The 23,344-nt window shown below is 35.7% G+C and overlaps 2 protein-coding genes and 1 long non-coding RNA gene across 3 annotated transcripts; 2 read left to right on the top strand and 1 right to left on the bottom strand.

The window, feature by feature from the left end:
- The first annotated feature begins 417 nt into the window (after positions 1–417).
- On the top strand, positions 418–1,367 carry LOC131788149 (BLOC-1-related complex subunit 5-like). Its single transcript, XM_059105218.2, has one exon. The coding sequence runs from the start codon at positions 498–500 to the stop codon at positions 1,125–1,127; it is 630 nt and encodes a 209-aa protein (XP_058961201.2). The 5' UTR covers positions 418–497; the 3' UTR covers positions 1,128–1,367.
- A 943-nt stretch (positions 1,368–2,310) lies between these two features.
- Positions 2,311–22,786, bottom strand: LOC131788148 (cleavage stimulation factor subunit 3). Its single transcript, XM_059105217.2, has 26 exons — positions 22,560–22,786; positions 22,067–22,180; positions 18,597–18,692; positions 15,211–15,243; positions 13,582–13,679; positions 12,269–12,335; positions 11,708–11,742; positions 11,525–11,585; positions 11,327–11,392; positions 11,019–11,096; positions 10,551–10,631; positions 10,316–10,397; positions 9,548–9,657; positions 9,011–9,127; positions 8,493–8,567; positions 8,115–8,216; positions 7,825–7,866; positions 7,671–7,712; positions 7,450–7,510; positions 7,026–7,089; positions 6,810–6,906; positions 6,364–6,462; positions 6,023–6,164; positions 5,000–5,091; positions 3,797–3,869; positions 2,311–3,186 (listed from the first exon to the last, which is right to left on the bottom strand). Exons 1-26 carry the CDS (start codon positions 22,629–22,631, stop codon positions 2,957–2,959), a joined length of 2,229 nt encoding a protein of 742 aa, XP_058961200.2. The 5' UTR covers positions 22,632–22,786; the 3' UTR covers positions 2,311–2,956.
- LOC136279782 (uncharacterized) lies at positions 3,744–10,306 on the top strand. The gene is made up of 3 exons (XR_010716986.1): positions 3,744–3,986; positions 9,389–9,492; positions 9,791–10,306. It is a non-coding gene; the product is annotated as an uncharacterized lncRNA (long non-coding RNA).
- Positions 22,787–23,344: the final 558 nt, after the last annotated feature.

The raw sequence follows: 23,344 nt of genomic DNA, 5'->3' as shown, positions 1-23,344 counted from the left end.
AGATGGTTCATTATTGCAAGACTTTCCAGCTCAAGGTAATCCGCAGAAGATAAATTAAAGGTGATTAGCCTTTGAATTGTTTTCACTTAAGTTTGGGGACTTTGAAAAAAATCAAGCTGTATTTTTCGAATTCAGTCAGCAATGAACTTCTTTGGTGCACTTTTCTTATATAAAGTGCTGTATCTGAAATTGATTAAAGACCAAGTAAACGAACTGATTTTATGCGAATGAGAGTTTTGTGGAAATCCCTCGTAGAATCCTTTTTCCACCCTTCAGTGCAGCAAAATGGTTGACAATTATCGGTTGAGGATGAAAGAGCTACGAACAACGACTTATCATTAGCAGGCAGATCAAATACGAGACACAAGCTTACTCGAGGACTAGCTTGAAATGGCAAGTGTTCAAGGAAAAGCTACCGCGTGGACACTGGAAACTAAGATGGTGGACAGGTAACGTAGAAGATAAAAGATGACTTGGTCGTAAGTTAGAGATTAGCGATGGGACAAGATCAAAGCAGTGGCTTTCCAGGTCAGATGGGCCATCCAAATGTTCCTGCTTCCGCACATCCCGTAGGGAAAGTTAAAGATGACGATGGAAAATCGAAATCCAAACAGAGAGCGAAATTGGAAGACATCATGGTCGTGAATGCCCCAACAGGAAAGACAAAGCTTGTTTCCAAAAATGAAGATCACGATATAAGGAATTTGAACGAATTACCTTACTTTCTACCACTGCTGAGAAGCACTGTCAATGTTCCTGCGAGCAGAGACTTAGATTTCTGGGATAAATTCGATTTGCGTCCTTGCTTGTCGTTGTGTTCGCGCTACGAGAAACATTTGAAACAGTGCGCTGAAGCTGTATCGTTTGATCAACATATGCTGTCATCACAGATTCGAGAAATGGATACATACTGTGCCTCAGTTCTACGAAGAGTGAACGACAGATATAAAAGATTGTCTCAGGTAGCGATGCAGATGAAAAAAGTCGAAGAAATGAATACAAATTTGAGGAGAATTGATGCTAATCTCAAGCGCCTTGTTCCAATGATGGAAAGACTAAATAACGTTTTACCCGATGAAGAACGCCTCGAGGAGTTTGCTTTATCTCCATATAGTATACAACGATGATACCGAGACCTATTGTGGCTAAAGGCAACGTACATGTAATTTTAGCCTTTATTTCAGCTTTAAAGCACCTAGCCACCTATCTTTATCTCATTATCTAATGTGCTGTTCCTTGTCCCTCAAACTTAACAGACAAGTTTGAACTCAATTCTGCTATGTTCTATTTAATATTATACAGTGAGCTAAGTTACCCATGCAGTTTGATTGCTGTTACAATATATTGGAGTACAGACACGTAGATGACTTCATTAGTGACAGTTTCTGGCTTCTTTTTCACATAAAACGAATAGATTCCATGTTGCCCTGCATCTGTAGATTGAAATGTGTTAACCCTTTAACTCCCAGAAGTGATTCACAAGTAACTTCTCCCTCTAATATCCATGCATTATCCAGCAAACTTATTAGGTTGGAGTTCTTTTCTATATAAAACACCAAATTCTCATAACTGATTTCCAAGGAAATGTGTAGCAGTTTAAGGGGAAAATTCTCAATTGGATCTTGGGAGTCAATGGTTGAGAACTAAAAAGTGGCACATGAGGCACAGCTAAGTGTCATTGTTCTTACCACATTCTGATATCGTGTGATCTGTTACCAAACAGACACACGCCAACATGAAATCTATAATTTTTGTTAAACTGATGCTCCAAGCTCTAGCTCCCAAAAGGGCTGATGACCTGAGGTGAAGACTCAAATGACAATGAGAGGCTTAAAATAGTTGGTTTGTGAATTGAAGAGTGGATCACCTCTGAAGCCTCTTCTTGCTCTGTGGTAAAGTCAACTTAATAGTTATCTGACAACATCTTTTTTTAGCTTCTCTTTGTTTTTTCCTTTGGATATGTGCACCTCTAGTCATTTCATTTTTCACAATGTTTTGAACTCAAAGATACAACCTTCTCCTGGTTCCCATTCAATCTGAAATCTATTTTTTCCATGAAGATTTAATTTTAATGTACAAAAAGGCTACTGTAAGTTTCTAAAGAAACTGGTGCTGGTTGGTGCAGGCATCTTGTTATACTTGGAGGGACTTGATTAAATGTTACTCAAAAGAATCTCTTAATTACTAAACTTCAAACAACAAGAAATAGTACAAAAAGCTTTTGTAGGATATCTACCAAATTTGTGATTCCACTGGGAGGATTACTGGCAGAATTATACCACATATGGGGTATTTTCACACAATAGGATGCATTTGCTAATCTTTATTATAAGATCTTCCAAGAGAGACTCAGCTCGAGACGCTACACAGTTTTATATGCAATTAGTAAGTGCAAGGAAAAACTGGTCAAACTATTTAAATATTCAAGGCACTAAAAACTAATTCTAAATGGGCTGTACAAACATTGATGACTGAGGACCACTGACTGGGGCAGAGAGTGAAAGGAAAATAGAGTTCAGAGGTCAATTTGTAAAATATAAATAAATGCTTTCTTGCTCTCAATTGGCCTCAAAGATCATCGAAGGAAACTAAATAATACATGTATCTCTTGTCTGAGGCTTGACTTAAACGTGATTTCAAGTTGTGAAGCTCAACCATGAAGCTGGCAAAATGAACATGTTTTAGTAATAACTGTATGTGGTAAGAATTTTTAACTCCTTGAGAATTTCTTTGACCCTTAATAATGGGGCATAGCTAAGACTACAATTCCCTTGTTTGTCTGAGTTAAATCTTCATTCCTCCTCTGGTGAATTATCAGGGGAGGGAGGAGGGAGGACATAATCTTTAGTGAATTAGAAAAATAGATGTCTTAAATGGGTTAGCCTTTGTTGCAGACAGCCTCTGCCTCTCAATCCAGGTTCAGAATAACACATGGCAGAAATGCAAGCTACAACGGTTATGCTCCCCAGGTTTTGAGGATGATGAAATTCCCCCCTTTTTTTTCAGTGCACTCTTTCTGTTGACGACTCCTGTAGATGTCATTCTCAGGTGGTGCAGCAGAACTCTCATCATCACTTTCATGATCAGCCCCAGGTCTTTTGACACCCCGTTTATTTTGATCAACTTCTATTCCATCTTCACCACCCTCAACACCGTTCAGTGGACCCATCTCAGTGTCTGGTAAACCTGCAGTAATTAGAAAGCATTACAGCGTAACATGATGCATCAATCAATTCAAAGCATAAACATACCCCTCCTCTCCCCTGCACATTTGAACTTTTGAAGATTGGTTCCTTTGAATTCCAAGATTTTTTACGATAACTTTTTGTAAAAGGGAAGGAAGTGAATTCTTTACCTTGCAACACCTCTGTTTTAAAAGATAAAACAAATTTGCTGTGCTGAACATACTTGAAAATTTGTATTCAAATTTCCCACCCCCAGGTACAGACAACAATCAAATACCCATGGGTTGCCCAAGGGGGGTAGGAGGATATCAACGCTTTGAACTGAGCAGCACGCAACTCACAATACATGCAATGTCTGATTTACACCACTTGCATGGCAATTTTCCTATGGAGATCTGAGCAAGGCAAATTTGCCTTTATTTTCACATACATCAAAGAAGTTTTTGAGACAACTTATGTTAAAACTGACTAAAGCAACTAACAGTATAAAGCAAAAAAAAGGGAGATATCAAGTGAAGAAAATGTTATCTGAAATTAACTCAGCAATACCCTCTCATTTGAAACATGTATTACACTGTATCAAGGTCACATAAGCGAAAGTTTTCACCAACCTGAAGGCGCTGGTTCTGGTATTTCAGACTCTAAAGTTAACTGAATGAAGTCATCAACCATTACAAATGGACCCTATATATACAACAAAAATAAAGGGTGAGACCAGCTGAGTGGCACAGCTAATTTCTGAGAAAATCACAAAGTGCAGTGACCATGGCAAGTGGCAACAGAAACAAAGGAAGACACAAGGTAAGTAAAGGTCTATTAATTACATTGTCAGGTGATGATCTGTTCAAGAGGGAGTAATCAGAATACCCCAAACCATAAAATGTTTTGACCCAATCTCTAAATTCCTTGGCTGAAAGGCCAACCGAGGAATGACCAGGATACAATCCACAATCTGATCTTCTCAACAGAATATGGAATCTTGGCCCAAAAGTTAAGCCAGTTTGCAAACCTAATAAATTTTTGAATCCACAAATCCGCTTAACTTTGACAAAATTCCACAACCAGTGAGTTTTTAAGGCTAGATCCCTGATCTGCTGATCTATTCTGCCTCTTTAGCAAACCATGTATGACAAAGAGGGCACCACTGTTCCTACCAAATTGGTGAGAGGAAAGTGCTCCAGCCCTTAAAGTTAATTAATATAGCACTGGTATTTCTCACAATGTCTACAAAAAGTCATGTCAGATTTTCACAGTGCAACAAAACACCTCCAACATTAAAACAGTGTTGTTGCATTGAAAATAGCCATTTGAAAGTCATTTGTCACTTAAGAAAAACTTCAGACCATGATGAGGATAAAACCTGTTTATAAATTTACTTGAAATTAACATCTGCACAAGGTAACTGTAATTCCAGGAATGACTACCTCATTCAAACAGATTGACATTTCCCTCAGCCAAACAATTTAATCCTGGACATGTCTTCCTTAATCAAACCATGCGATATTGTTTAATTGAATCAGTTCCCTAATGATTTCCATAACTTAAACTAGGTTAAGCATGACAAATATAAGGGGGCAAGTTTCTAAAGAAACTGAGCTGCTACATTGGTGGGAGAGTATAACAGGGTAATTTGGTATTATTGACTATGTTGATAATGTAAATTGGCCACCATTAAGTGTTTCAAAGCTGATGTTTCAAGCATTAGCCCTTTCTCAGAGCAAATGGAGGAATTGTGGGTTGTTTGAGCATTTATATGTAGAAAATAGAGCCATGTTATTGGTTGGGCTGTGGCCAACTAGTCTGCAATACATTACCTGAAAGCAAGATGGAGGAGGTAAAAGAGTCATAAGATGTGCTGCCACAGGTGGAACTGGAAAAACTCCCCCTGGTACTGAGTGAAGCCCAACTGCAAAGCAATAAATAATTATTTGATGAGGTTCAGCATGATATCATGCAAAACCAAACTCAATAATTTTTTTTGGTGTTAAGTGTTCAGTTACTTTGAGTTCCTCTCTGAGTTTGCAAAAGTTTGAGAACACTGTACATAGACGAGGGGCTTGGAAACTAGGCAAACTTTGAACTCAACATGATAAATGCAATATCCAGTGCAGATGTTGCATTTATCATGTCAAATTCACATGCTATTGTATATTGATTGAATATTTTGGCCAATCAGATAATTCATAGTAAGTGTAATGTATAATAATAGGGATTATTCATGTACTGACTATTATTTCATGAGAAAAAACTATCCAAGATAATCACAAAATACATATTGTTTTCCTAGCTCCTAACTGCCTCTCCCCCCACTTCCCCTCATGCATTGCAGCTCACACTGCACCTTGTGTAAGCCATTTAATGACTACATTGTAATAAATTGATCAAAAGATTAAGAGCTGGTCACAAACAATCTTAGTGGAATAACGATACTGAATGGCTGCCATATGTCACTTTGTAATACTGGTGGTGTGCAGTAGGTATGAACATCACAGCTTTAATGATCTTGGCTTGTAAAGACCATAATAAAGAGCAATACAAATATGGCTAAAAAATAAGTCAGAAGTCCTAAGAGAAACTGAATTTGTTGATGGAGTGCCATTGTGACAATGATGCATAACTTAAATGAAAATCCAATGAGTTGAAAGCCTCTAGAGTCATTCTGCAATATGTGACTTTGTTAATCTAACCACCCCATTGATTGAATCAAATCAAAATTTGTTGGCCCAAAACTGGATCATGGCAAATCAGAGTTCCACAGACTCATGTAAATATGACTTCAATTTCATCACAATCCTAAATTTTCAAATTTAAATTAAAGACTTTGAGTAAACTCTTACCAGCTCCTGCAGCTGGTTTAAACGGTGTCATCTGTGATGTGTCTGGGCGAGGATATTTCACCGGTTTTTCTTCATTCTGTTCGCTTTGAGAAGGAACAGAGGACAGCATGCTTGGTGCATTGCCATTCTGTTTTGTTGAGCCCTTAAGTTTAAAATGTTTGAAAATCAAATGTTAGCATTGGACTCAAGATTTTGATCCAACAATCAAAACAAACAGGACATCAACATATTATTTTGGTTTTCACCCCGAGTTACAAGGTTACTGTAAAATAATTACAAAGTTAATACTTTTTGATGCAGGCACCATAGTAGGAAGAGATTTCTAGGAAAATGACTCTTACCACATAGCCCATTATTTTTAGTTCCAAAGAAGTACAAGGAAAAAGGTCTAAGTATTTATATCTGTCAACAAGCACTGATGTTTCATGCCCTTCCAGTTCCTGTAAAAAGAAAATTTAAAAAATAGACCGTGAGTAAAATTGAAAGAACAACCAGAATCCAGATTTATATGCATTTGCTTTTGGCTGTGCAAAGTGACATGCAGAAAAGAGCAGAGTACATATTGTAGCTTAAAATAATTAAGTAGGTTTCAGATTAAAATTAATTTAACTTCGCTTTATTTGATTTTTGAATGACTAAGGTCTGTCAGATGGTAATCAATGTACTGGGAACAAACAATTTAAGTACATCATTTACATAGTTTTTATAATAATACATGTTTCATGTGCAAGGAAAAGTAAGGAAATACTCATAGGCCCATGAAGTCTGACAGCTAGCCTTAGCTTACCTCTCGATAGATTTCAAGTTTCCTGTTCTCTACTTTTACTAAGCTGGCCAAGTCACCACTTGTGGTTTCGAATTCCAAGAATTTCCCCCAAACTTCACTAACAATGTGTAAATAAACAAATACATCAACTTGAATTTTATTAGAAGTATTGCATTAACAATCTCCCGCAAAGTAACTGGAGGGGAGATTTTCACTGCAGTTAAAACTGTGACAAACCTTGCTTTGTCTTTGGGCATGGAACTCAGAACTTTCTCAAACAGTACTCTTGTGTTGTTATCATCTAAAACAAAAAGAGACACATCAAATTGGATAAAACAATCTCATTAGTATGCCCTAAATAACCTTTTCCTTTTGTTAAAAATTGACATAACACATTCAGCATTATTAATAAAATGATGTTGTTTTAACTGTTCAACACCCAGAAGTGATTAAAGTGCAGCCTCTCCCTATAATATCCATGGATACACTATTGAGCAAAAGGGTAATGAAAATACTCAAAGTTATCACTAAGTAGAAGTTGCTATCTTAATCTCGCACAAATTTCTTGTAACTAATTCACAAGGAAATGTGTAGTGGCTGAAAGAGAGAATTAAGAATCAAATCTTGGGAGTTAAAAAGTTAATTGGAGTGCTTAACTTACCATTTAAATGTGATAGATAATCAACATAAGCCAGTACATAGTCTGTTTCATTCATATATTTCTGAAAAAGAAGCACATATATTCAAAGTTTGTGTGAAAAACAATAAAGCAACCTACATGCTGACCAACATTTGACTGATCGAGCCACACTTTCAATTGGTAATTCATCAGTGTCAGATCAAAACAAAATTTGTCTGCATGCATTTGATTGCCAGCCTTACCTTCAAGCCCAGCTCAAAGATCTTAAATGCCACTGCTTTGTCCTGGAACAAAATTGAAAGCCCAGTTCAGCTAGTAGCGATTAGAAACTTTGCATTTGCTATTGAAATAATTTCACAAATAACTTTTGAATAATTTACTAGTAACAGGACTTACTTTACTGCAGTAGTACTCCATGAGGGCAGCAGATATAAACACCTAACAGCAAATTACCAGACAATCAAAAAAGTGAGTATCCCATAAAACAAATATGGGACCAGTAAATTATTCAATATAAAATAAAATAACATGTCACCTATCTAGATTTTGCATCAATGTCTGTAAGTTAGAGTTAATGTTGGACTGAGAAGGGGTACATGCATGGTTCCTCAGATACTTCAACATTGATCCAAGATTTCTCATTCATCACTGAAGGAGTATTAATTAATTGCTTTTTCTACACCTACATGAAAGTTTGTTCTTGAATCCTCTCTTGCTTTCTTAAAAATTGCTCTGCTTTCTTTGACACTCTCAGACCTTCTTGCAAATTTCATGAATTGAATATAAACCTGGGAGAAAAATATAATAATAATGATAATCCACTGGAAATTCCACTGTTAACTTAACTAGCACCAACACCTTGGTAATTGTTTCAATGGATAATTATAATCTAGCCCAAGATAAAGTTTTTGTCTATCCAGGTTCATCACAGTACAAATTTGTTTGTTTCTTCAAACACTACCCACTTTTTTTATATTATGATCTTTTAATTTATTTACTATAATCAGATTAGGGAGATCAAATTAAAACAATACTACCCCTAACCCTACACAAATTATACTCACCAAAGTTGGGTCAATATCCTCAAGTGCTAAGTATTTTTCATAAATTTCCTTTGCCTTCTGGAACTTCATTCTCCCCTATCCAAGCAGAGGAAATACAAAGGAAATAACAGTTCATGACCACCACTACTAGTACTGTGTATTATGGAAATACTGTGTTTTCTCAAACAAGTACCCCTCCTCTGATAAGCACCCTCCCCCAAAATATGTGCCCACCCCAACAAGCACCTCTCACAAATGCCCCCCCCCCTCCCTCCACTCCCATCTCACCATCCTAAATAGTAGGGATACAAGGAAAACCTGTTTCTATTGCCACTTTATTATAACTATTAGGCTTCAACAACAGCAGAATCAGTACAAGAGAATAATCAGCAACCCTCTTTACAAAGCACCCACCTATCAATAAGTGATCTTTCTCTCTGCTGAAATTTGAAATAAGTGCCTTGCAGGAACTCATTCAAGGACTTATTTTAATAGTGGTTTTTCTAAAAGTCATATTGTCAAGTAACTTTTTTTTTTACCTCTTCAAAGTCAGCATATGCAAAATACAATAGCATGCTGTGTTTCATGATCCCTGTGATGGCTCTTTCATACATGGCAGCAGTCTCATCTCCAAGTACTTTAGATCCCTGCATGTCCTGTAATTCCAAAAACATAAATTACAGAGAAATTAATTGATGCTTCAAAGGCAAAAACAAATAATGTCAAATCAGCATTTTAAATTAACTGGTTTAACAACAAATGTAGAGAAAATTCTGTAAGTAGGGAGATAAAAAATGGGAATTAAGAGAAAAACCAAGAATTTCAGGAGTAAACTGTGAGCAAAGAATAACCAGTCAAGCCCCAAGTCAGAGCAGTTTACTTGAACTAATATTAAATGAAAACTTGTCTTTCTATAGTTTGACCAAACCCTTCATCCCACCCAAAGCCAAGTTTCAGACCTGCAAGCTTCAAGTGACTACAGGATAGCTAACCTAGAGGAGATATGAACATCATCAATTGGGTAAGTTTGATATGAAGAAAACTCCAAAACAATGGAGGAAATAAAGTCAATTTACCCCCTTATCCATCAACTTCTGACTGACTTTTTCCAAGTACAATGATGCCTCACACCAGATGTTTGGATGAAACCCCATTGTCTGCAAGCACTGTTCATATGAATACACAACTGCAAAAGCACAGAGTGATGCTTCATATCAATAAACATTAAGGTATGAAAACAGTACCATTTCCTTAGTCAAGCTGGGACACTACTGAACCTAATAAATATACATGCCAACTAACTCTCACATCTTATGCAGGAGTACCATGCCAACAGAATGAAATCACCAGTCTCATAAACCTGGCACTACCTGTACATTGTGCCAGAAAATAAGAGTTTTAAGTCCAATGGCTTGCAGCCAGGATCAGGTTTGGTAAATAATTACAGCAATTTCAAACTACACAACAATTTCTAAATACACCTTCTTTCTCAATTTGAAAAGGTTTTTAGCTAACCAAGGTATGCCTGTCGGACAAAGCTCAAAAGACTTATTTCACCCACCAAAATTGGTAGTCAGGAGAAAATTTCGAGAGAGAGTTTTTCGTTCCACCAGCAATTTTCTGTTGTTTGTTTTTCAGCCAAAAAATGCCCAAAAATGTTAGAAAAATACAATAGACTAGATTCTGTTTGTTATGCACAATCCAATCAAAAATAATAACTATGCCAAATGTGTCTTCTCTGGTGAGGTATGTAGGAGATAGCAAGCTAGTGTTTCCACTACAGTGATAGAGATAAAGTTAACTGTAACCCTATAGCATTTACAGAATCACTTTTTAAGTATTACCTCTCTTAGTAAGAAGGGCAGTGTCTTCTGTCCTCAATGGGTTACTCTTTTCCCAAGCAATATACTTCTTCCATATTTGTAGCTGGCCATTGAATAAAAAAAAATTAAAATCACTCCTGCTGCCAATCAATTGTTACAGTTGTGTTGAATCGAAAGAAGTTGTAATTTGTAAAGGTTGAAGTCAAAGATATGTCCAAGAGAAACCAAGATCCAGACAATTTATCTATACCGGTACCTGTTTAATTTCATCAGCAGTTCCCTGAACAGGAACTGAAGGGTTTCCTCTGACCAGTCCTCTGGTAATGGCTTCATACTCCTGTAAAGAAAGGAAACTCATTCAGACTTCAATTTGATGAACAAGTCTTGAAAGAACATCGTGTCACCAAGAAAATGTTTGCTCCCTTGGGACTGGAAAAAAAAGAGGTTGAAAACTTTCAGTGTGTATTTCCATTTGCTGCAGTTAAATGACCACAATTTAAAGGAATTGAAGAAAATACAAATCAACCTGATTTGAAATCATTTATACCTGAAATCCATTTTACAGGAACTGGAGCAGACCAGAGAGGGAGGCTTCAATTCCAAACCAAGTTTGTACTGGAAGTTATGTCCCTTAAATCTGTACTTTATGTATTTTGTACAATATTGTCATCAATATTAATGTTTTCCTTTAACTTAATGTTACTTTAGGAAGGTAGTTGTTTACCTTTGAAACTCTCCTGGCATTCATGTAATCTCTTGTTTTATCATCAATCAGTTTCTTTGCTAACAGCTTGTTTACACTCTGAAATGTAAACAAGATTGGGCGGTTGTAAAATTTACGATAATTTTCTAAAAATTTGTATGTATTCTATTGTGCATTTAGAACTGAGATGTCAACATAAAAATGTTTCTCTTTCTTATGGATAATATCTATGAATACTGATTTTAAAAAAAACACAGTCAGATGACTAGCTCATAAAATGAGGACCAGAGGTTCAGACAATACCTTTAACCAATAAAAATCATATCTACCTGTTCAAAAGCATTATATTCCCTCCAAAGTGCCTCCAAATTTATGATAGGAGTCACCACAGCTCTCTATAAAGAAAAGCACTCAATTTGATAGTGATACTTGAAAAGGTGTTTTTTTAATTCTTGGAAAGAGTCAGTATCAAGAATGAGAGCTCCCCATGGAATGTTGTGGCAGCAGTGAAGTGTTACATAAGTTACCTGATAAACTTTTCTAATGTTGATTATCTTGCGGTTTTCTGCATAACTGCCAACTGCTTCACTGAAATTAAAACAATTGGAAGAACGCATTTACAAATTTTAAGCACTTAACATAAACCAATATAAGACAAAGTGAAAAAGAAGCCATGTGCCTAGTAACTTGTCTATTAATTATATACCTACCCTGACTTCAAAAAATTGACATAATCCAACCAAATCTATGAAAAAAGTGACAAATCAAAACCAAAACAAGAATTATCAGATAGATAGAAAGAAAAATCCAAGAACAATATCCTTTGTATTTAATAAAATTATTATGTTATTCCCCTTAACAAATGAAAAAAATGTATTAAGTTGTTTCACTTTGTGCATGTGTGCATTTAACCTACATGTGAATATGAAAACTGCTGGAATATCTATCATGGTCTTGATTGACAGGAACATGCCTGTTCATGCCAAAATATACCATTTATGGGAAAATAGCAAGAAAAAAAAAAAGCACACTTTTTCGTTTTTTTTTTGCTTTGTGCATAAATTATGTGTAATTAACCTGCACATAGAATTTGAGTTTTGAGTTCACAAAGACATGTTTTTTGGAAAAAGTTCTGTCTATTGTACGGATACTGCTATTCTCTACTGAGATAGATTAAACCTTCAACATACCCTTGATAAACATATTATCAATAAAACAACCAGGTAAAAAAAAATCAATATAAGATGTATTGCAATATTATATTGACTGACTTGGTAAGAGTTGAAGTCTACTCCAACTTTATCCAGGGCAAATTCATAAGCTTGCTGCATTTTATCTCTGTAAAGTAAAGACCACACCTTTAGCACAAAGGGCTCTACCAGCTGAGGCTGAAAATGTACTGATTAGCAAGAAGAAGAAGAAGGAATACAATGTACTAGCAACAGCAAAACCTTTAATATGTAGATTAAAAGTGAAATTCTGCATAAAGCAAACACTGGCTCAATTAGTCCCACAACTTTCCTCCTTAATACTGGAGTTGACAATTAATCTATCCCACTGTTGGTTGAACATGGAGTGAGGGGTCATAGCCAGGTGCAAGGGAACACACAATGAGATTTAAGGTTAAAGATTAAAAACCCCAACAATGAAAAACTAAAAGAGAGTTCAAAGAAAACAGGAGTGGAACTGGTGATGAGCTATTGACAAGATGGAAAGAGGTAAATTATATGGTGGAGCTTTGCTAATTCAGGACAGATGTCTGGTCCTGCACTTCTTAACCCTTCCACCACTTCCTTTTAGAGCACATTTGTTGTTATTTACCAACACCTCAAGTGTAACTCAAGCTAGCCTGTGTCTTGAGCTTGTTTCTCAGGGCAGTTTTAGTTCATGCACACAGGGTTCTACTGGACTGCTGAGTAACAAGTTCAGTGTTGGCTACATCCTCTCCTGTTTGTTTGTGATTAACTATCACTTTTAACAAAGAAAACTAACCCATTCTTCCCTCATCCACCCAAAAGGCCCTAAATTCCTTTGATGGTTTTTCCCAAGACTACCAGTAAAACAAGCAACTCTTGCTCTAAAGTAAATTTAATAATACTCTTCCTGGATTTTCTTTGTAATTTCACCAAAACTCAAGTCCTTCTTGTTTGGAAAGAAATTGATCATGAAAATTATTTTGAATTCCCTGTTTGATATTTAAAATCATTTCTGCCCATCCTTTGAGTACCTATCACTCTCCATATATAACACTGACTGACTGCTCCTAATGGTTAGAGTTATTTGGAATCAAATGCAGAAGTTCTATGGATTTAAATTAAATCCATAGAATCTCAGCAGTTGATTCCATCTAACATCTCCTTTCGGTAATACTGCTAAATTATTCATTAAGATCATGAGAATAAAGAAATTAATCACGAACCTAAGATGCTTTAATTGATAGATGAACTCTTCATGTCAGTACCAAAGGAAAAGTGGAGAGAAGGGTTTTGGGAAATATGGTTACTGATGTTATGGTGTAAAGGGTTATTTCCTTTAGCTTCAACCAAATAAAAATTTCTTTAATGAAATTGAAATGCATGCCTACCTAAAATTTTGAAGAGAGCTTTTAGTCTCCTTTACATATGACAGGTAACACTTCCAGAGATCAATGTTTAACACCTTGATCAAGCATTTCTGGAAGAGCTGAAATAACAAGAGTCAAGAGAAAACAGGTGTAATAAATAAGAAAAGGCCAGCTTACTGAGTTATCTATGCAAACAATGATTGATATTTGAAATATCTCACAGAATCATTTTTTCCTAACTGGCTCAATAGAGGTAGAAGTAACTGACACTTCAAAGGTATACATCAACATAATGGTGTCTTTCCAACAAAAATCTCAGTTGAAATCATCACAACACGCAGCTTTATAAAGGAATACAATACAACATCACCCATCTTATAGTCCCAGATGGATGCCTCCACTGCTGAACAAATTGTTGTTTACCACTACAAAAATGATTTGAAATATGAAGTTCCCTTAACAGAATGCACAAAAACTGACCAAATTTAAGCTATCTTAGAAATTTGTTTGAATTTTTTGCGAGGCACAAGTATGGATTGTATGATATCATATTTCATGTCTTATCATAATCAAAAGTGGCTCTTTTATTTCCATGAGCACCAAGGAGATAACACAAATTGTAGTGGTCACCGTTAAATGCCATACAATCCAAGATAGGGGTGAACAAAACATTCCAGCTTCAAATAAAATAAGTCATCTATTTCAATTTTCTATTGCTGTAAACAATTCATTTCTACTTGTGTAGACAAATTTTAAATTGGGTTCAAATCCCATACAGGCCCAAATTTTTTTTCAGGCCCTTTTTCCACTACTGCTCAAGTAGTGTTCATTACTGCAAGGATCAAATTTTAACTGTGAGGATTATTTTTTTATTCTATCAATATGTTCTAACAGTGGAGGTCTCCTTTCACCCTTTAACTCCCAAGATCTCATTAGTAGTTCTCCTTACTGTCTACCATAAAAATTCTCACGATGTTAGTTCTAAATCCCCTATTTGATATTTTGTCCTAATGGCTTTTTTCTCATCACTTGTCTGCTTTAAAATGCATTACCATTATAAGGAGAACTACTGTCTTGATCAGTTAGTTGAAGACTTAAAAGTTAGGTCCCCCTTCCCTCAAGTTCTTAAATGCCCCTTTCCACATCCTCCCGGTAATCGAAACCTGAAGCAGATTTAGCGTTGACTGAGTACAGCGGAATGAGATTGAAGTTTTCCCATATTTCACAGGTTGTAGAACAAAGAAATTTATCACTGCCATTGGAATCAACCACAACTGATAATTAAGAAGAAAAAGGGTGATTTGCATTTCAGATCTCTACAAAGTACTATGATTACCAGTTGAGTAAGGCATGGACAAGGTTTGGCAAAGGTTTTGACCATAAAATAATGGTGTTGTCACAGGCAACCTCTGGCCCTAGCTCATTTCCAATGGTTAACCAAGCCTCAAAAGCCTGCCAAAAGAAGTCAATCAACTTGTTGCCATTGGAAATGGTGCCAGTTGCCTGTGACAACACCACAATTTTATAGTCAAAATGTGGTCACCAAACTTGCGTTTCATCTTGTTCAACTGAAAATCATATTAACTCCTTCAAAGCCAAGAACATTAACCTGTCTCAGTTAGGTCTATCAAAAAAAGATTATTCTAGTACCTTTTCTACTTGTTCATAGTTCTTATGTTTCATCTGAAAGAAAATCAACCATGAAGACTTCACTCAAAACATTCTTAAACTAATTTGACAAAATAAGATGTGCACATCTCCATATTGATACTAAGTGATCTAACCAAACTTGAGTAACATTCTCTTACCCAAAATCAAATTATGAATACTTTGGACAGTACAAATGCCTAACAGTGGCACAATGCATTTCCTATTGCCAATTTTGATAGACACAAAGAGCTAATTTGAAGACTTTTACAGATGTTTGACATGGACAAATTTATTTTGTTCCAAACCAGTTTCAGCTTTAAGAGCAGGGACCTGTTTCTTGAAGGTCCCAGTAACTTATTTAATGGGTCTGTATAGCTGTTCTGTCTTCATTCACAAATGGGGTTTCAACAGCTTTGAAAATTGTACAATAAAACTTTCAGCCAAAGAAACAAAATGTATTGCTTAGGGGGCTAGAACCTGCTCCTCTTTTCTTTAAATTTTCATTTTAAAATATGGTTTCAGGCCTGTTAAGCCACCAGGACTTTCAAGAAACAGGCCCCATGCACATAAAAAAATGGTTTCGAAATACATTTCTCACTAGTACCCTTGATAGGGGAAAAATACAGGAACTGATGCAGATTGATCCTTAAAAATCAAGATATTCAGCCATTATATGCTGCAGTTTAACACATTCAAAGGATCTCTTGGAATAGTGTCAAGGATTGTTTGAAGTAAATATTAAATGTTTTTCTGTTAGCCATCAACCCTCTTGACACTTCTCAAATCCATGTTTAAATCAAACCCTTGGATATATTAAAACTGATTCAAAAGAAGGTTTTGCCAAACAACAGTTGTTTTTATATTCAGCCTTCATTGTTTGGGGACTATTCTTCATTATTCTTGGCAAGGAAGAGACAAGTGACAGTGCTCAAGTGAAGTTTGGAGGCACCTTAAATTTTGGCATGGAAAAGGGCATCAGTTCTTCACTGCAAGAGTATCAAACTTACAACCAACTAATTTCCACTTATCTTACATAACAGTTTGGCTTCAAATGGAGCTAAGATTTACTAGGTAGCCAATATGCTTTACAAGCACACCACTGCACACAATTTGTGCGAAGGGAGCAAGGAGGTAAATTAACACTATAATTTGTTTTAAGCGTACAAGAATTGGGGTTTTTAGCAACAAACCAATATGGAAGAATCTGTTTCCACTTGGTTAACCTCTGTCCCCCATTCCATCACAGCCCCCTCCCTTATATGAGTAGTGGAAAAAATACCCTTGATGGAGGGAAGGGGGGCAAGATGAGGAACAACTTAGATTTGTCCACCTTGAAATTAATCAAGATTTTTAAAAACACAGCAGTCTAGGATAATAATTGAGTAAAAGTGTAATTATCCTAGTTAATAACCCCAATATTCTGCATTTTCAACTCTTTCCAAAATAGAAAACTGAATTTGTCTTCTTAAATATAAATCGGAAGCTTGTCAAATTGGTAATGGAAAAAAAGTCCTAAGAGTTCACAGATTCCATTTCTTGATTTGTGTTTGTCATTATGGGAGGTTCCAGTACCATAAATAATTGTTTGGTGTTGGAGTCATCCAAGCTGAGTAAGTTGGCAATAAAAAAGGTCTTAAAACTGATGCCATTGAGGTTGAGTGGTTGGAAGAGGAGGATAGAGCATGAGGTTAAATTATCAAGTCTTGAGTATTTCAACAGATCAACAGATGCTACCTTCAAAATCTTAACACAGAGTGATTTCAAAGGCATGACAATCAAGAAAAAAAGAATTGAAAATATAGGAAATAGACCATTAAATAAAGCAGAAAATGGTGGAGGAGGATGGTTAAAATGGCCAACTGGCTTCTTTTCTCTTTAACAGCCAACCTCACCCTGTGCTAGGCACTGCACAGTATTTTAACCCTCACCCAAAACTAGTTATGCCTGCAAACATAAACTCTACTTTTCTAATCCACCAACAGGTTGTAAATCCTCTAATCAGGGAGAAAAAGGTTGATATCCCATGGCTCTTCATTGATTCTAAGAAACAAGGGGAAAATAAACTAAACAGGGGAAAGGGAGAAAATGAAGAAGACTGAACAGGAACAAGATAATAAATTGAGCCCTTTCAACAAACCATAGTCCTTGGGGGTGTGAACTGTATTTAAAGAGGAACAGTCACAAGAGGATGGTTTTGTAAGCCAACTGTGACGGATCATCTAAGCGCAGTAATGAAGTGGAAACTGTCTCCACCTATATCAATATGTAACGATCACCTGGATTCAATTGAACATTTTATGTATGGGCACAAACTGGAAACTATACCAACACTTTTGACCACCAGATTAACCTCTGGACAGAAACAATGCAATATTATTTCTTCAGTTGTAAAATTTTTGTTTTTTTTTTTGTTTCTAAGGGGGTTAAATTTTTCTTTTTATCCCGTCAAAAAAGTACTCTCAAGTTTTGGACCATGCCTTAGTATCCTCCTGGTGGAGAGTAAAATTTTGTGCTTATTGGCATTGAACCAGCTACAATATTATGGACAGCCCCGGTAATGGTTTTACTGCATTTAAGTGGCATGTGATATTTCTTTGGTTGATATGGATACTTTAAAAAAAAATTATAATATTTTTAAAATGGTCTCAGAAACAAATTCTACTCTAAAATGAAGAGGAATTTGGACGGTTTAAATACAGAAATAACAACTGAGATATCTAAAAAAAGAACCCCAGAGGATACTACGTTAAGTAAATGACACTTGAGGCAAATAAAGAGACTGCACACAAATGCAAACACAACACAAACATTTTTGAGAGTCAAATCTCTGTTTAGTCTGAAAAAGGACACAGTATTGAAAAAGCCCATTTATTTCGCTCTTAAACAGAGCAAACAAACATAGCATTTCACTTTAAATAGAGAACTCAACCAAGAACCTTTATTCTGTGGCAATTGTGCCAACAGTTAGGTGACCTTTTGTGCCTACCTTTAACCTCCCTTATTTATGGTCACGTCATATATCTTATGAAATAAATCAAGCTTTTGCACAATTGTAACCCTAGTCAAATAATTTTGTCCTGCACTATGAGCAGACACTATTTCCTTAGAGTTCCTGTACAAACTGCTAGTAATTCTTTGGGCAAAAAAATCACCTAAATTTGTGGCAAAATTACTAGCAATTTACACAAGTTATCTCTGGTTGCCCAAAAATTAGGCTCAAAATCACAGTGCAATATGTTAACACTACATCACAGGGTCTACAGAGACTAAGAATGGATTTATAGACACAAGTGCACCAGATACCAAGATCTGAATTTGTAAGAGAGAGACTAGTAAAATTATTTTCAGAGCTAACAAATCTTAAAGAAACTACAAATTCTAAAAACCTCTTGCTCAATGTATAATCTCCAGTAACGACCAGCATTAGGGAATCGTCTTACAAGCTTTTCACACAGAACTCTAGATGTTTCCAAAGGAGTATTCTAAAGCAAATAAAACAGAAAAAATATTTGCTCTTAACACAGAATTAACTCAAACATCTCTGTTGTATTATCAGTTCTAACGATACATACATGGAAATTAATGATGAGAAAATTAAAAATTAATAATAATAAAACTTGAGAACCTACAGTTTAAAAGAATTGAACTGATTAATCCAAAGTGACTTTTAACATTCAACAGCAAAAACAGTGATAAAAAGTTTTAAACTAACAAATTGAGAAAATTATTTTTAAGAACTTTTTTGTATTTAAGATAAAAACCAATAAAATTTCAAAGTTTATAGGGAAACTGAAGCTCTAAATTTTAACCATTTTAAAATTGCGGCTTACAGCTTAAATATAAATGTTCAAAAGCTTTTTTCAGTCTTTGGTTTGAACCTCTCTTTGAAAAAATATTTTTTTACCCAGCAGTACCATGGCTCAGAAAATCAATGTCAGTGGTTAATATCAGTCACTGATATGGAAGAAAGATCAGAACCCTTAGACACTGTTGCCTCAAAACTTGCATTCAGTAGGTTTATTGAAGTTGTGTGGCTTCTTATAATGAAAAATAAAAAAGGGGAATGATAGGGCATGTTTCTCACACTGAGAAAATGTTTGACTTCAGGCTGAGAATGTCCTAAATCAATCAATGAATATGTCTGTGTTGTTTATTTAGCCATCCCTTGACTTCCCATGAACGGTTTTGTATGGTCATATACTTTCTAATTTCTTTTCTCTAGTCATCACACTTTAAATATTCCATACTTTCATATATAGAAGTTGTTTGGAAACCTTATCAGCCCAGTAGTCTGTGGGCAAGAGATCTATGGAAAAACTCAACGTGGTTGTACACAATCCCAAGCACAGTCAGTTAGTAAGTCATTAAATCACACAATTGAGTTGTCTCATTTGTTTATGTAAAGTGATATGTTTGTTTGTATGGTATGCTTTTGTACTTTTTTTGCAAACACAGTGTGAACTTTTTCAGAGTTAGAATTAATGTCATTTTGAGAAAGAGATGGAGAGTGTTTTCAGGCTTTCTTCAATTTAGTTTCTAATCATCAGTAATTTACTTATGGTGTGTTGCACAGAATATGCATAAGTGAAGTCACACCAAAATCTTCAAAAGAAAATAGCTGGCAAAATTTCTCAAGGAAATTGCAAAGCACCTCATTACAAACAATAACTCAAGTTTGAAATTCTTTGAACACCTGCAAAGTACAAGCCAAAGGAGGACACCATCCCAAAAATAATTCCTTAAGACCCAAAAACAAATCCTCAGCTATCATCTCAAAACTGTCACCGCACACAAGTGAAAAGAGGATTTACATGTGTATTATGAAAACACTCAATTGACCTTAGTATCATTTATCAGGGGACTCAGATTATAATTTACCATAGCTTTTCACTGTGTGGCAGGAATGTCTGTATTTTATGTGTTTCAGTTAGACCTGTGAGTGAAAGGAATAAAACTGCCTATGTCTTTTGCCAGTTTCTTGCCTATGTAGGTCAATCAGCTCTTGACAACAAAAGCATTTGTCTGCCAAAAAAATAGCTTCAAAATGTCTGCTGTAAAGACATTGATCTTTCAGTGTTTCCAATTCTTGTAGAATGATCAATCACAGCTTCTGTTTCCTCAATGTCTTCTTCCAAGTTGACCAGTTCTTTGCCTGAAGAGTAATTACTGTAATTTCCAGCCGTTTACCCACACGGCCGATTACCTGCACCAGCCAATTATTGCATACGGCGAAAAAAAAGTCAACAGATTACCCACACTGGTGGATAACCCGCACGGTATGTTATTGAACTTTTTGGTGGTGAAAACGTGACATTAAGGTGATACATTTCAGTCTTTTAAAAGTTGTCTAATCTAACTTTCGAAAGCTTTAAAGCTTCTTTGTCGAGTTTAAAGGTCGAAGAAATTCAGACGCGTGCACAATTCTGTGTCAATATTAGCATGTTCTTTATCAATAAAATTATACAGTAGAAACACTAGCGGCCCATGCCCAAATCTCAATGTTTCATACTTGACAGAATGCAAATTTGTGGCCACAATTTGTGCAAGTGATCGTTCAGCATCATGTTGATTTGTTGAAAGAAAGCTGGGTTGACGATTTCAGAAAAAAATAGATATCTCCAGTTCTCTTGAGCCTAACAAGTCCCTTAATACAGGAAAATTCTCTTTAGCTCAAGCTAGTGTTAAATGGAAATTTGTTATTGATGCACCAGATATGTTTGGATTATTTTTGTCACCATCAAGGTTTTGTTTTCACATGTGCCAATAATAATTTGTTTGTCACACAACAAATTATGTGTGAAATAAACTCAAGTTGGCATCATGTTTTCGTGCTGCTTTGTGGCACTCTTAATACTATAAAATTAATTTGAGAGGTGGAAACGCATGTAGGTGAGAATTTTTTCAATTCAACTCCCAGTAGATTTTAAAATTGTCACATAACCTGCACCTCCCTATCACCTGCAGTGGTGCACATTTAATGCAAAATCAACAGATTACCCACAGATAAACGACTGGAAATTACGGTAAGCTCACACTAGAAGGGCGACAAACCACTTATACTTGCAAAATAAAGACCAATAAATGTAATGTATACACTTATTATGTACTGATATGCACCTTTTGCAAGAAAAAGAAATGTTTCATTTCCCCACCATTTAACTGCTGCTAATCATTTCGAGCTTGTGGTTTTACAACCACAAAAGCAGTAAAAAGGCAACTCCATATCAACTTTACTCGTAAATAATAAGTGAATAAAAATAAAAACCAAGACTTTATCTTTTTCCACAAAATCTACCTAGAAATGAACTCAGAAAAAAAATACAACTTAAGGCTTTAGTTCCCCTTTAAGTTACATTATCATCAGGCTAAATGATGGTGAAGATATAAGTATTTATTCATGTTAATCACAAACAATAGTTCAATCAAAGGAGGAGTAAAAATGATAGAAATGTTCCTTAGACAGAGAGTTTCAGATGGATGATGTCAGTCTGCATGTTTTAACTTAGATTCCATACCATTAAAAAATAATCTTACAAATGAAGCAATCTAATTTCTTTAGCACTTTCCAAGAATTCTGAAAGGAAGCCATTTTGCATACATAATCATGTAGTTTAATGACTACATGATTTGACTCTGGAAAAAATGTGAAATACGGTATTTTCAAATTAAATCTTACAAAAACTAAAACTTGGTTTGGCAATGATTTTACATTATCAGCCTTGCCTTTTTCTTCAATATTAGAAAATTTCGGGCAGTTCTACATCTGGGTTACAGCTAATGTAATAACAATGAATAATTCGCATCCTTGCAATAAGTTTTTAGCGCTGATTTGTTTAAAAAAAAATCCCGTTTTTACCTGTGCCTCTCTTATTAGTACTCCCCATGATTCTGTGTCGTAAGGATGATGTTGTAGCCGTAGTTCTGCTTTTATTCCGCGTTCAGTTGTGCTCCAAAATGTGACACCTCCATCCTTGACAAGCAAAACCAATTTCATCGATTGGGAAAAGCTCAAATTTAAAATTAACATACAAACTGAACAACCAAAAAAACGGCTAATTTCAAACAAAAAAAATAATTCAAATGCTCATAATAAGTTGAATTGATAATTCTGAGCGGACAATGATTAAGAAACAGAAATGTATCGGCCACTGAGCTACGTCAAATCAACAGATCTCTAGGAAACAGATTTCACAGCTTGCAAAATATGCCTTGGCAGTTAAATTCACCCTGAAGTTTACTTAATTTAACAAAACTCGGTGAAGCTTGGAAGGCACTTTGCTCATCACTTTCTTATTACGCTCTTAACTACGACAACTTTGCCCCAAAATTGAATTTCTGTGCGGGTTTACCTTGATATGATCAGAGCTCATACGCCTTTCTACTGCACCATTACCAACTACCTGTCCCGCTGCTTGCATCATTTTACGCTCCAACAGTGATTTGAAACATTTCCTTAAACCTATATGGATAGAGTGGAAAGCCCTATAACTAAGTCACCACACGACTTAGAGGTAAAGCGAGGAATCAGAAACACAATTTAGGAAGACATGGTGGAACGCGTGGTGGTGAGCTATCATGTAGGCGAGCAAGGAATGATGGGAGTGTGAGACCCAGCCCTACTCGATCATAATTTGCTTTCTTTCTTGATTAAGTTTTGCATTTCCAACCAATCTACGAGAGAGGGATTTTCCTCGAGTATAAAATGTTCTAACGCTGTACCCAAGGAGGATAACTCACTCATCACAGTCATGATAAGGTTACCTCAACACTTAGAAGCATTAAAATCGATCTAAGTATTGCCCGACTTCACAAGTTTTGGATTGTGCGAAAGTAGCCATACTAGTATGCCCATTGGGACGAAATGATGTAGGCTCCCGAATAGTTAATATTTATTCACCAAAGTGGAGGTCAAGAGCGCTTGTTATTCACTTCCGAATTAAACAATCAACGCGCGGGAAAAGCATTATTCACTTGTGTGGCATGTACTAGCTAACAACTCTTATAACTCTCGGGTTTTTGTGTTGTTTTTTTAGTTAAAATTTCAACAAAGTAATAGGGGATTCGGAGAGAGCGATTCGTTAAATGGAATCATCTTTTTGAATGAGAAATGTTGGCTTTTCTGTGTTTTTAATGT

Source organism: Pocillopora verrucosa, chromosome 1, assembly GCF_036669915.1.
Source record: "Pocillopora verrucosa isolate sample1 chromosome 1, ASM3666991v2, whole genome shotgun sequence".
In the NCBI taxonomy this organism is placed as follows: Eukaryota; Metazoa; Cnidaria; class Anthozoa; order Scleractinia; family Pocilloporidae; genus Pocillopora; species Pocillopora verrucosa.
This window is presented reverse-complemented; position numbering and strand designations above follow the sequence as displayed.